We start from the raw sequence: 14,661 nt of genomic DNA, 5'->3' as shown, positions 1-14,661 counted from the left end.
TGATACAAATAAAGACTCTCTGTTTCTGTTTTAAACCTTTATTAACTATTAGGTTCCTAACCTGGTCTGTAGCTTAACACTACAATCAGACCTATTCTATTTTAGATGTTAACAATCTAAAATAGTGTAGATTGTTCCTTATAATGCATAAGGAACAACATCCTCATTGTTGGTCCTTACGGATTATAGCAGCTTGCAAAAGTGTTCATACCTGTTAAACCATTTCTGCTTTCTGATATGTGACCAAAAATCACAAACTTTAAAGTATTTTATTTTATGCAAGTGACCAATTCATGTGAAGTGGAAAGCTTTCAATTTTTTTTTTTACAAATCTCATGCTCCTAAATAAAGTATAACAGTGGTGAGAAGAAAGTCATTATTGAACAAGAATGATAGGTTATGTTATATTGATAAGATAATACGATGCTGTTGAAAATATATATTTTTTTTCAGTAGCAAGAGGCTGGTTGAACAGAGTTAACTGGAAGCTGGAAGAAGCTGTGTCAATTCAATCCAACATCTGAAAATAGAAAGATGATAGGATGAGGTCAAACTGAACTTTTTGCCTTACATGCATGATGCTCTAACATTTTTTCAACACATCATCCCCACAGAAAAACAAAACAAAAATAAACATGGTGTTGGCAGCATCATGATGTGGGGATGCAAGAACAGGTATGCTAGTCAGAGCCATTGGTTTAGTACAATGAATGGAGCTAAATCTGTTTTATCTCATTAAATCTCAATAACATACAATAAATTATGTGTATATATTATGAAAAAATGGAAGTTGTAATTTCATTATTTCAGTGCACTGCAATATAAACTTGATAAGGAATATTAAAAGTTTCTAAATGTATATGCCATTGCTAAAAGTTGACTTTCACAGTAATAGAAGGAGCATACCTCTGATCCATGCGAAAGGGAGAACCCAATGCTTCAACCCTGCAGAATGTTTCAGGATACTGACAGAGCTACTGAGATGTTAAGATTGTTTAAGCTTAAATTTAGTAACTATTAGGTTCTAGGTTAATGATCTCGACTGTTTGATGGTAAGCCTTAGTAAAAGGTTTGCATGAAATAATTAAATCATGCATCTCTGAGCATAAGACTTAGAAAATTCAGCATTGCTACTCAGATATGCTACTGACTCAGAGGAGTTTAAGCCAATGAATACGTTTCACAACTAAAATAACTCTCCTTTTTCCATTTATGCCAAATGCTGCATTTTAGTTTGTATTAGCTGAATATGTTTTCTCAACTGTGAAAGAGGTTTATATTGCCTGGAAAACTACAAACACCTTGCATAAGACACAGATGAACACAGAAAGCATATCTTTCCTCGCAGGTATTTTGAAGGTGGTGAACAAAAAATACGGCCAGGATTTAAAGAAGCCAAGAGACAAGCTTAGTTTCAAAGAGTCGTGCTTTTGACCCATTCAAACACCAGCCTACCTAGCTGCACACTCATTCATGGCGACAGAAGTGTAACCAGGTAAAGCAAAAGTGCTTCAAATCAAAATTTAAATGCAATCACCACTTTCAGAGGTAGTCCAAAATTCCATTGGCCACACTATGACCAAAATATGAATCCATTTAGAAAGAATGGAAATGTAGCCTGCATATGTGAGTGTGTGGGCATGTATGTGTCTGTGTGCTCAAGAAGCCACTGTCAAGAAGCCGCTCTATTTTTCAAACAGGCATTCAACAGCAGATAGAGTAAATCCATGTCTAATAGAGGAAATATGACATGGGACAAATAAGACAAGGAACTCAGCGGTGCTATGATGCAAGCTGAAACCCTGGAAAACAGTTTTCTGTGGTGAGCTGAAGTCATATCCTTGTCAGTGGAAGCAGAGTTTTATTTTATTTTTTAAATTCTGCAGTGCTGATAGAAATTCTATGACCAGCAGTGCAGGTAAATAGTACTATTGGAAAGTGTCATTCCTGCTGATGGATATGTTGAACAAATTACCTCTGACATACAATGTATTCCTTGAGCTCTGAATGGAATTGGAGCATTTTCTGCTGTTGTGTTCTCGCAGAGTGAAAGATTGCTATTGAAGCAAGCTGTCAGTATGGATCACGCAGAAAGAATATTGAGACAGCTTATTTGCTTAACATAAACCTGACTTCAGCAGGCAAACTGTCACAAGCAGAAACACAAACTTGAGATGCAAATCAAACATCCAGCCATGAAGGAAAATTAATCCCACAATGCACTGCATCAACCGACTTTGAGATTCAACAGGAAGAGGAGGAGTTTTAGGAAGGAAACTGTGCGGTCGAGGTCTATGGCACACCTTTGTAAAGGTCTATAATAAACGATCTCTCTCTCCTGCCACCTGGGAGGGCGATCATGGGGAGACAGTGGACTGACTACCTGAACCCCGCCCTCATTTTTTCTACAGGCAGAGAGAAGGGCCACTCCAGAAACCGCAGGAGCTCTGAATCCAAAACTATGCAGGTGACTATATTGACCCAACCAAAAGACTAAGTCTTGGTTTCATTCAAAAATGTGCAGAAAGAACCTTGTCCAGTTGTTGCCAGTTCCCCAAAATTGCCATTGATAACCCAATGCTAGCTGACTCCTCCAAGAGAGAGAAGAGGAAACAACCAATTCAGCTCCAGTCCAGAGCTCAGAATCACATCTATGCTGAGTTTGATGCAAAAGAAAAACTCATTTTATATGGATTCATTACACAAAGAATGTGTGTAATGAATCCGCTGCCAAGCAAAAACCACAGATCACCGTTTAATGCTGCTTTACTATTGCTGGAGAGCCATGCCAGTCTGATGCTGAGCTGAAAACGACACGTTGTGAGTCAGTAGTACAACATGCTGCAGCTGCTGGCCGATATTTTTCAACATTTATTTCAAAAAAGTTTTCCCATTTGTTCAGAAGCACAACTGAGTACCTCATTTGAATCTGCAAGTGTCAAAGAGAACTCTAAGCTGTAACTCAGTTTGCCATTTTTTTGTTGAGAAAATGCTCATCATGATTTTAATGTTTTTATTAGTGAGCTAAAAGACTTTCCAAAGCAGTTTTTTTTCTTCTAAAGTCACAAAAGATCACAAAGTAAAGCAAAAAAAAAAAACTCCCTGAAAGATTACTCTTCCAACAAAACTGACTCATCTCTATAGTTCATTTCCTTCCAAAAGCAAAGTGATTTAGATCCAAGCACGTACAAACAAGTAACTTGCACACACCCATAGCAGAGGGAAGCAGCAATGCAACTAGACCCTACAGCTATGACATCAAGCACTGCAATCGCATACTCCCTGGATCCTCCTGGTCAAACTAGCATTCCGAATCCAGTGACGATTCTTTTCCAAATGTTATCCCAGGATAGCTGGCAACAATCTAATATGGACTAATATAGCAATTTTCTTTATAAATATCCGCAGATTTGGCAACAAAGAAGTTCAGAAAGGAAGAGAAACACAGAGACTTATCTACTTCTGGCTTCTAAGTCGAGCCACAGCAATGCAGCAGCACTCAGGCAGTTGAGTGGCAGAATACACATTACTATTAGAGTCTAATGAAGCTATCTGTTCATGTCAGATAATAGCAGCTCCGCATCCAGGCCCATTGCTTCCAATTTACATTTCTCAACAAGCCAAGCCCACATCTCAAATTGAGCTGAGCGAAGGAATTTGAGTGCAGAAAATTAGACAGCTCTCATATCGCAGGAAGGGAAAAAGGGCCCTTCAGCTGTACTTGGCTTGAGGAATCAGCACCGACGCATATACAAGTAAACACAAATAAATTTTCCCATCAAGGAAACAATGGGAATACACAAATAGAGATGCACAGATACCGGCTACAAAAATACAAATACATATATAAAATGATGCACACAGCTGCATCGTTGTTGTGTCCTGTGTTGCTGTGTCAGTCAGTTAGACTCTGTTCAACAAAAATGAATGAAAGTGAGATATTTCTCATGTTGTTTGATTTACTTCAATGTCTGAGTCTGTATTGCTGGTTCTGGTATCTCTTATCTTCCTCTTCACAAAACTTAACAGATTATGGGCTTAGGTGAAATTCATTCAGGTTTTCTGGCCATTCATAGTTCTTTAAGCAGGTGTCCGAACTTTGACAGTGTCATCACGTGTCAAGTCCTTCTTAAAAATAAATATCTAAAATCAAAGTTTGTCAGCATAGGTACTCAGGAAATGCTTCAAAATGTTTTGGTTGGTAGCTGAGCTTACTTTGGACTTGATACAAAACAATGAACCAATAAAGCAGATTATGTTCCTGCACAAATAATTATTAACTCCACAACTCTTCATTAGGTGTGCTTAAAATCTTTTTAAGACTGTGGTTAGCCCTGTCCCTTGTGCACATTTTTCTACTCCACTTCTTTCTTCCATTCAGCTTTTTATTGATGTGTTTTGGTGCAGCTACCTGCGATTCTTTAGGACTAACTCTCAAGTCAGTGGTCTTCCGTATGATTGTGCAGGCCAGAATTTCTTTTTCAAAAATGTGTCATTATTATTTCTCTTATATACTATTACTGTTTTCCTAATAAACAAGATTTTTGGGCTTCATCACATTTGAGCCATTGTCAAATTTAAACACACCACTGTGCGTAACATGTCAAACACATGAGTTTCACTGCTTGAATTTGGTAACATTGAGAAATATTCAAATACACCAGAATGTACACGTAAATGTGTGTCTATATTGTTACCATTGGCAATCAGGTACCAGATAAAGTTCAACATTTTTAAGGCACATGTCGTATGCCCTCGTATGCAGTTGCGCCCTGAGCTACATATGCTGAAATTTCACCACAAGATTTCTGCTATTACTGCGCATGAACCCTCAAACTAACACAAAATAAGACTGTACACAAAGATTTGCTGACAGCCTTTACGCTCTCTCTCTTTCACACACACACACACATGGACCCACAGAATCAGTTAGCAAGCTAACGTCAGCCAAGAATATGGCCCCTGCCCCATCAGGGAATGCTTCTAAACGGGAGTATTAATAGCAAACTCAGCCAGCCTGTCTGAGAGGGAGCAAAACATCAGAGGTGGAAACAGGTGAATCAATATATATGAAGCAAACCAAGACCACCGTCTAAAAACCCACAATGTGTAAGCTGAACCTGACAAATGGAGGCAGTCAATGACACTAGATATATGATGATTGTGCGTGCAGTATAATCATATATCTGGTATTGCCCAGCGTAGTATATGTTGAGCAGGGGAGCACAGGCACGTAAAGGGGGAGAGGGACTGCTCATTTTGATGTCTGTGTTCTCATAATTTACAGCTGCTGATTTTTCCAGCACACATTTTAATTCGAGCTTCCCCTGCAACTAGTGCACAGCTGATGAACATCCAGAGGCAGACTAACGGCATCAAGATGTTGATCAGGCACATAGATTGGAGTAGAATAGAATAGAATAGAATAGAATAGAATAGAATAGAATGTTTCTGTGTAGGATGCTTCTGTGCATGTGAGAGCTGGCAGGCCGCACTGCAGGCAAAGCAAGGCGACTTGTGTCTGTGTTAAAGGGTGAAGTGTTCACCTCCCATTATGAATTATTCAAGAGCAAAGTCGCTCTGTCTGATGTTGTTGCTACTTGCCCAGCCCCTCTGTCCCCATTCTTTCTTTATTTCATATTCTTTCTATCTTTCTCTCTCTTTTTTCTTTCTTTCCTTCTTTCTTTCTTTCTTTCTTTCTTTGATTCCATCTGTTTTCATACTTTATGCCTTATATTTTTACCATACTGTAAAAACAAAAACACTAGCACTGACATAAGTATGTTCCTCTGCATACTGTGTACAGCATGGGAACATGTAGTATCTACATAATCGTTAAGTTTCACTCTAAACTAGTTGAAATCATGTTAAACTGACATTGCCAGTCTTCCTCATTTGGTGAGCACACACACAATGGCTTTACAGCACATACAGAGAAGCTGGGATTAATTTATTTATTTATATATTTTTTTATTATTATTTTGTGAGTGCACTAAAATTTCCTGCAGTTCTGAAAGGTACCATAGCTCACAAACGTTCATGTGTCCCAGAGGGACAGCAGCTCTGGGCTCTTCGGGGCGAGCAGCTAAAAATACCCGCGGCCTCCAGGCGTCCCGCAGCGGGCCTGTACCTCACACCACCTGAGAGGACAAGCTGCGCCAATTCAAAACTTTTTTTTTTTTGTTTTCTTCCATCAGTGATGAAAGAAAGAACCGCGACAATCAAATGTAGCATGCAACTTACTTAGTTGAAAAATAGATAAATAAATACCTTGCAACTACATCGAAAGGTTTCAACGAGATCGTCGTGACCTACTAAAGGCCACACGAGTGTATGAAACAAAAAAGAAAAAGTCAAAAACGGTTGAGCCATAGCTGGACATGGGGAACGAAAGAACAAAAAACCTTACATGTTCTCTCAATGAGGAAGAACTAAATAAACAGAAAAGGGTTCATTATCGCTTGCTTAACCTGTGATTACATGTAGCTTCTGCATAAACATTTGTATTTAATTTGGAAGTAATGCTGCAACACTCTTCATAAAATCTGTAAAAAAAAAAAAAAAAAGAAAAAAAAAAGGCATTTTCTAAAAAAAAATTTAAAAAAAGAGAAAAGGTCTTTCCCTTCTAGACCTTTTTTTTAAAATTATTCTCTACCAGCTAAATTGCTCAGTGACTGAAATATCCCGAAATATTGCTGTATAGCAGGCATGTTCAAATGAATATCCAATCTGCTGCAGGCAGGATATGTAATTACCAGCGTGTTGAGTAATAACTAACTGACCAAATATATAAATAAACAAAAGCACCTACTCACAGAGGCACACGAAACAATAGAAAAGAAGAAGAAAAAAATTAATTTTGTGATATGCCAAAAGTGAAATTTTAGAATTTCTTCATCATATAATTCAAACAAGATTTATATTTATTAAAATAGTTTTGTTTTTGATTTACAAAAACTGAGCTTGGAGCACTTTCCACTTATATCGTATATGGACACACCCATAAGTAAGGTAAAGCAACTTGTAGTGGTTTTGTAGTGACTTTGGAACATGAGTATGGTGATTAATAATGGTAAATCAATGCTTATGCTTATGTGTGCTTTATAAATCAGTAGTCTGCGTTCATCAGCTCTGCTATGTGTTTTTGATCGTTGGGCAGTAGTCAGATCCGTCGTAATGATGGACGCTGTTACATATTTTGCAGTGCATTTTCACTCTTGCGAGCTGCTTTTCGTGTTGAAATTGTGTTTTCACCCAGATCATAAGCTCCTGATATCTGCATGTATTTCTGTAAGGACGGAGCAGCTCCACGCTGACGCTCCCTGGCAGATTTATGAGATCGAAAACTGTCAATTAACTTAATTGCCTAATTTCTGGCATGTTACGCTTTTAACTAGCCACACTCTAAAGGAGATGGTTTTGATGCGTTTGTGTGTATGCCTTTTTTTCACGAATGCCGAATGATAAAAGTGTCTTCTCAGGAAAAAAAAATACACAAGCAGACACACACACACACGCACACACACACACACTCCACCGTGATATATTTTTCTTATATTTTGTGAAGTGTTTATCTCTTTCAGTTTCACTAACGTGCATCAGCAATACATCTCTTTCACACATTCCAGTACTGATATCTTGCACCATTGAATAAAGTTCCTCGCGCGGAGTCTGGGCTGTTTGCTGTAGGTCTGCGTAAAGCGTTTGGTTTTTATTCCATTTTGTCACGCAGCATATTCTCCTAACTCACGCCGTCAAGGAGCGACCATAAATTACATATAATGCTCTCTCCTCTCCTGCACTGCTTTATACAAACGAACCAGAGTCCGATCGTCCCTGACTGCAGGGAGACCAAAGCAGACAACTCTCTTCTGTATTATCTAAAAAATAAAAAAATAAAAAGTTTAATGATATCGTTCAACAGGCATTTCAAAGCGTACAAACCCGAAATCAGCTTCAGTTAGATTTATCTGTCTTACAAACTAACCTCGGAGTTCATAAGGACACTTTGCCCAACTCTTGAAAAGTACATTTTCAAGTTCATTCACTTGGGAAGTCTCAAATAGGGAGACCACTGTGTGGCCTAAAACTCGAGAGCTTCCAGAGAGCGGTGGCAACAGAAAAATAAAACATAATTTGATAACTCTAGATATGATTCGTATATCTAATAAATTTGCTTTTTTTTGTCTTTGATCAACCACTTTCCTAAAAAAGATTAACCTATTTGCACTCATTTGAAACATCAGTGAGTTCGTGTCCGGCTAGCTAAACAAAGAAGTATAAATACAGTGCATAATTACTGTATTTATAAACTCTTAACCAACTATATTATACGTCATCCTGTTTAGATTGCTTTCCGACTTTAATAGTGTTGCGAGATGAGCATCTTCAATACTCGTCTGACTTTTGCTTCTCTGCTCGGCACTAACTGATAGACATCGGACAAAATTACAGCATTTTTGAGAATATACACTGTTTTGAGAATTTCATAAAGCTTGTCAATATAGTAAAAATTCAGCAATTTATCGTTTTTACAGTCTTTATTTTTTGCTGAGCGTCGTTTTACAGATATGGGGAAGTGACAGTGTAGACTTATAGGACCCGTCTAATAACGGGCGAAAAAGTCTCCTTAACTTTCACAGGGAACACAACTGAGAAATAACGAGTTTGATGAGAAGGTAAAATTCATGTGAAAATTTAAATTGTTGCAAAGCCTTTTATCTGTTACAATGTACATGTTCACAGTGGCTTGCAAGTATATTTTGGGGTCAAAATATGCGTTTTTTTTTTTCTTCTTTTCTTTTTTTAAAAGTACAATCCTGTGCGTTTTTACGCGCACTGCGACTGTGCTCATCCTCTACTTATTGCCTTAAAATGAAGTTCGGCTCACAGTTACCCTGTAACTGGGGCGTTTACCCCGAATGGATTAGTGGGTAGGCAGTAACCGACAGTTAGACATGAAGAGTTCCCTTGTATCTCCGTAACAACTCCCAAGGTGCGCATTTAGCAGGAACTTTTTCAAAACGGACCTTCAATTCATGTAGATTTAAATAACTAATAACAGTCTCAAAACTGCCTTTCACGCCCCCTTCTCGAGATCTATGTTCAGTTTGAACGTCCGTAGACAGTTTGCTAGTTAAATGACGTCTTGTGTCTGTTGATGCCACACTGTCATATCCGTGCGCTTTGGATCATCTTCCTATTGTTGTCGCAGTTATTTGAACAGTGATCCGCGACGGGCGCATGGCATGCTGCGATCAGTGCCGAGTGAAGCGCACCATTTAAACACACACATGCACACACACTCTCTCTCTCCCTCTCATACACTCACACACACACACACACACACATATACACACACGCCGACTGACTGACACACACAGAGTAGCGAGCGCTCACGTTGATTCAAATGTCCGCAGAGTTGCCTTACCTTCATTGGGGGGGTAGATGATGAAGAAAGCAGGGACAACGCAGGAGATTAGAAGGTGTAAAATGAAAAGAAGTGATCGCGGATTGCAATCCATGGCGGCGGATCAGAGGTACAGAACTCCATGAAGCCACTGACTGGTCTGGGAACGTCTTCTCTCCACTCAGCTTTCCCCCCCTCTCTCCTGCTCCGTCTCCCTTCAGCAAGAGCAGTTTTCCGCTGGGTCCTACAGAGTCAAACCAACAGCAAAACACAGCGCTCAAGTTCATCACAGGTCAAGCAGAAACTGAAGTCTAGCAGGAACGTTTTTAGTTATAGGTTTTATTTTACATTTTACTTTTATTTTGCATATTATGTTTTTTTTTTAAATGTTTGAATCGAGCTAATAAGAAATACGACCTGGGTTTCAGGGACGAGCTAAAAAAAAATGGAGTGACAGGGACTGTATGATGCTGTTTTGTTTTACTGAGACAACGATTTGGTAAGATTAGTGAAATATTTAGTAATTCTAACTACGCATTTATGTTATATTATAGTTTATAAGGTTAAGAAGGTTAATGCACACCTAAAGCTGTAATATTTTGTGACAAGTGAGAACAAAAGTCAGAGGTAGACTGCAGAAAATTATAATGAAATGTATCTGTCTATAAATGTAATGTTCAGTCTTCTGTATCACTTAAAAATAATTCTAATAATAAATGTCAAAAGCATAACTGAACCCCTAAAATTTTGGTCATTTATTTTAGTGAATTTCTGCATGATTATTTGTGGCTACTATCTTAATACCCCTTAAGTTAATGCTTTAGCTTAGCAGCTATGCTACTGTTACAGTTAAACTTCCTAGCAGGCTAATCAGGTGATATTCATGGTCATTTATGTCAGTAAGAGTATTCTGTAGTCTGGGGGCCATTTAAAGGCACAGCAAAGCAGCAAAAACATAAACACAATCACAGAACTGAACTTAACATTCAAAGAACAACACATACTAGCCAATGACTCTAACTCTCTCTTGTTTTATTGAAATTCAGCTATTTCACTTGTGTATTTTATCTGTTAAACATATTGATTCTAAGATCAATTTCACTTCACTTCCTGCATCATCAACAACAGAATTCATGGGGAAAAATCTTACGGTTCGTTTTTTGCAGTGTAATCCAGCTGTCTGCTTTAAGTTTTTCAACCCAATACTTTAACTTCTATACAATTGAAGGTTAAAAATAAATAAAATGTAATAAGTGGTTTAGGTCTAATTTTAGGACTTTTTTTTTAGAAAAACCACTGTTATAGTTGTTAAAGTAACAACATGAAAATAAAAGTGATCTCAAAAAGTTTTTAATACATTTATTTTACATTGTCATTTCATGAGAGGTTTTGCTGTTGAATCTGTGATCTAAAATAAATTAACAAAGTTAAGTTGATATTTTAATTTTGTATTGGATGTATTTTTTATACTACCGAGATTATATCTTTTTACTTGTCATACTAATTTCATGAAGGGACAATGTTTTATTCATTTCTATGTTGATGGACATGTGATATGCATGTGGTCAGGTCTACTGTGGACAATTCTTTGAGAAGACCATTAGGGGCCCCCAACATCACAAAGCTTGTTGTATCCTGAAAGGCTTGGGTGGCAGTATAACGTCAGGGCTCTTGCTGAGACACCAGCTGTTGTGGTTGGGGGTTGGAGCTGGAGGTTAAGGCAAGGCATGTGATATATGGGAAAAGTTAAAGGACACAGCACACTGTGAACACAACAATATAGCGCCATTTGGACTTTGAGAACTCACTCCAAAATTCAAATGATCTCATTAGTATACACATGGACAAATACCTCATGTTTAATCATATATTAATCAGTGTTGCATAAATGATATTCCAAGCCAAATATATATATAGAACAGTATAACTTAACACAGAAGTATAGTTTTATGATCTTCTGTCTGCCTTTTAATTGGGATTCTCATGCCACTAGAATGACATCTAGCTATGCTATTCATAATCTGGCACTGATGATGCTGCAGCTTTTTAAAATCATTAGTTCAATGTATATGTGCACATTGTGGAATAATGGAAAATGTTTGTAAACATAATCTATAACACAATGATGCAAATTCAAGACAGTACTAAATATTCAGATTTTTAGGGTGTTTTCACATGTTATGCTCTGCATGCTTTTGGTGGATAGGATGTTCAAGAACCCTTTGGATTCAACTGTAGAGTTTTACAGCGTGCTTAATGGAAATATGTTGGAACATGTGTAGCATAACTGTGTGATAGATGCAGACTACTCCATACATCTAATTATGCTATACTGCTAATCTTATACTAACCATTATATGAGAAATTATTTAAGGCTTCATACAAGTTAAAAAACCATGCAATTTCTTGAAGATGATTGCTAAACCAATTACGCAATTTCAAGCAAACAGTCCATGTTTTGAAATTTTCAGTTGTTTGTTCATCATCCCCTGTGTATCCTGTGAGGTCAACGTGTTCAAGCACCATTTAGCTTTAACTGCTGAATTTTTACAGTGTATTTACTGTAAATCTTAGACCAACTACCTTAATAGCCAACAAAGAGCACCAACTGTAAGATTCACAGCTCTTGAGCTTGTGGTGAATGCAGAGAAGAATGATGCGAGTGCTCTCCTTGCTACATTATTAAATGACTATGGCATGTGGATTTACAGCAGGTTTTAGACACGCCAGCCTTTGTCATACATCATCCTCTACATCCTACTAATTCACTTATTACACAGAGAAAAAGATTAATATGAGAAGCCACACAGCTAACAATCAATTCAGAAGATTGACATTCTGGCAATGAACGTGCCTTGATTTATTTTTACAAATATATTATAAATGTAAGCAGAGAAAAGATCTCAATGCAGTTGCAAAGAAAGCTATAGTGCTTTGTAAATACTTTCACACTTTAAGTTTTTCACCAAATAGCTGTTATTACCATTAGATTGTATTACATGCAGATGATTTTTTTTTTCTATAGCTTTGAGATTACATCTGTATACTGATGGTTGCACTGGATTTTGTTTAGTGGTATGAGAGTAAAGGTGGACTGAATACAAACACACACTCTTAATTTTTTAGTTTTTGTTCTTAAAACATTTTTAAAATCATCATTTATTGTTACATTAAAATTTTTCACTACTTTGTGTTTTATTCATAATAATGTACATAATTATATTGACACGTGGCCTTATTATGTCAAAATGTGAACATAGATCAAAGTGGTGTAATTACTATTGCAATGTTCTTTAATTTAGATTTAGCATTTTGTCATGATAGTTTTACTGTTTAGAATCACAAAAAGATTTGAGGTAGTTAATTAACTGTAAATTGTCATGAAAAATAATGTAGAAAATCTTTTTGTGACACAGTAGGAAAGAGCATAACCAGTCATCTCTGATAATAACATACGAATGACGTGGTATGGCGTTCGTTGCTTTGGAAAAAAACTTTGAGCTGACAGCCAAAGATAATAAATTGTAATTGTTTTTCTTTGGTTGTCTGAGAAGCTATGTCAATGCTTTTAGTCAATAAACCAAGTCAGTCCCAACTAATTGCTGAAAATCTGTTTCTTATTGCGGTGAATTGGAAGAATGTGATGGGTCCCTCCCATCTACATTCATTCCAACATTTTCTTTTTCTACTTTTCTCAAAGAACGCTTGTCCATCCTGATCTCCTGCCAGTGGAACAATCAAGTACAAAAAGGAGGAAAATATTGATTTACAGCCACAGTTCGAAGTCGTGGTGTGTCCCGACAAGGCTGAATACCGCTCCAGACTCATGGAGCAGATGTTGTTTAGAAGCAGCTTTGAAGCTGCCATGTCCTGGCCCTCTTACACAGTAACGCACAAACAAACAAACACATAAGCTGAGTGTGTTTACTGCTCGCTGTCAGTGCTCTCTTCCTCCCTGCGGTTCTAAGGGCAGTGCATTCCTCCATACTTGCGGGGTTGAGAAGGAGGAGAAGCCAGCAGGCTGCTGGCATGTAACTCTATCCCCCCACAGCAAACATCGTACTAGGAACGCTTTCATATGTTTGCCAACGCCACAACTCTTCATCCATTTTTCATCTTATTTTTTTCCTTAAAGAACTATAGGAGATTCTGAATCTAAACAAAAGTGTAGAAGGCATTACACTATTTTGGACTGAAACAATAAAACTGCTATAATGCTTAATGGGGTAATTTTACGGGAACATGTCTTGGTTAGATGAAAATACAAGTTTACTTCCATATGACAAAATGTTCAACTTATCTTATTCAAAAAGAGCGGGACCGAGTGTGACCGTTTATATGGAAAAAAAATATTAAGTGCCCCTCTGTTTTCCGTATTTGGACCAGTGATTAATTAGGTTATGGTTCATGAGCAAATCCCCCCAACTCAGTCACTGAGAGATAGTCTTGACAGGACTGACCAGACAGCCATAACAGGGCCGGACACAGCCGACTCTTTTTCTGCGACATCTCATCTCCCAAAACCACATCTTATTTTTACACCTCGAGTAGATTTTTAAGGTATGGGATTATTACTATAATAGCCAAAAGGTGACGGAATGGATTATCCTATGCCAAAAAATCCCCAACAAGGATAAGCAGTGAGTGTTTGCACCTTTTCGTTTTAGTTAATAATTGGCTTCCTATGACTCATGAGCCAGAACACTTGTTTACATTGCACAAGTCCTTTTTAGTCACCATCAAATGTTATTTCATGTGAAAATGTTTTTTCTTTTATTTAGGTGCTACTTTTTCATGACGTATTTATTACACGAAGGAGCCTTAAGACTACAATTTAAAACCAAATGTTAGAATTTCTGGCAACCTGAAGTTTATTTTATTTTTTTTGTCATTGTTTGTTTAATATTGTTTAGTTATTTACATGTTAATATTTATTTTTAATATCACTTTACGGTGTTGTCTTAAAAAATATATATCTCAGATTAGTGAAAGCAATTATAAAACAAAAATAGTGCATTCGTGTTTGTTTATGCTTGACCAGACCAGACTTTTGTGAAGTAATGTCCATTTCTCTTTATCAATGACCAGCATGAAAGAACATCAAGTAAAAAAATAGAAAAAAAGAAAGAGAAACGCAATTACAGCTGTTGTGGAATTTCTGCTACACGTACAACGGTCAAGTTAATAAGAGCATAAAAAGTTTTTTTTTTTCTCTTCAGTTTGAAAAGTTGGATTTTTTTTTGTTTTACTTT

The 14,661-nt window shown here is 37.2% G+C and overlaps 1 protein-coding gene across 6 annotated transcripts in view; it reads right to left on the bottom strand.

Moving 5' to 3' along the window:
• The window catches only part of epha3 (EPH receptor A3), a 106,447-nt gene extending 96,817 nt beyond the window's left edge, over positions 1–9,630 (bottom strand). For all 6 annotated transcript variants that reach the window (XM_023336861.1, XM_023336863.1, XM_023336864.1 and 3 more), the window contains exon 1: positions 9,431–9,630. In XM_023336861.1, coding sequence (XP_023192629.1) covers positions 9,431–9,524 — 94 coding nt within the window. In that variant the 5' untranslated portion in view covers positions 9,525–9,630. The remainder of the gene's footprint in view (positions 1–9,430) is intronic.
• Between the last annotated feature and the right edge of the window lie 5,031 nt (positions 9,631–14,661).

The sequence above is a fragment of the Xiphophorus maculatus genome, chromosome 7 (genome assembly GCF_002775205.1).
Source record: "Xiphophorus maculatus strain JP 163 A chromosome 7, X_maculatus-5.0-male, whole genome shotgun sequence".
NCBI classification, from domain to species: Eukaryota; Metazoa; Chordata; class Actinopteri; order Cyprinodontiformes; family Poeciliidae; genus Xiphophorus; species Xiphophorus maculatus.
Note: the sequence above shows the minus strand (reverse complement) of the source record. Positions and strands in the feature narration are given on the sequence as shown.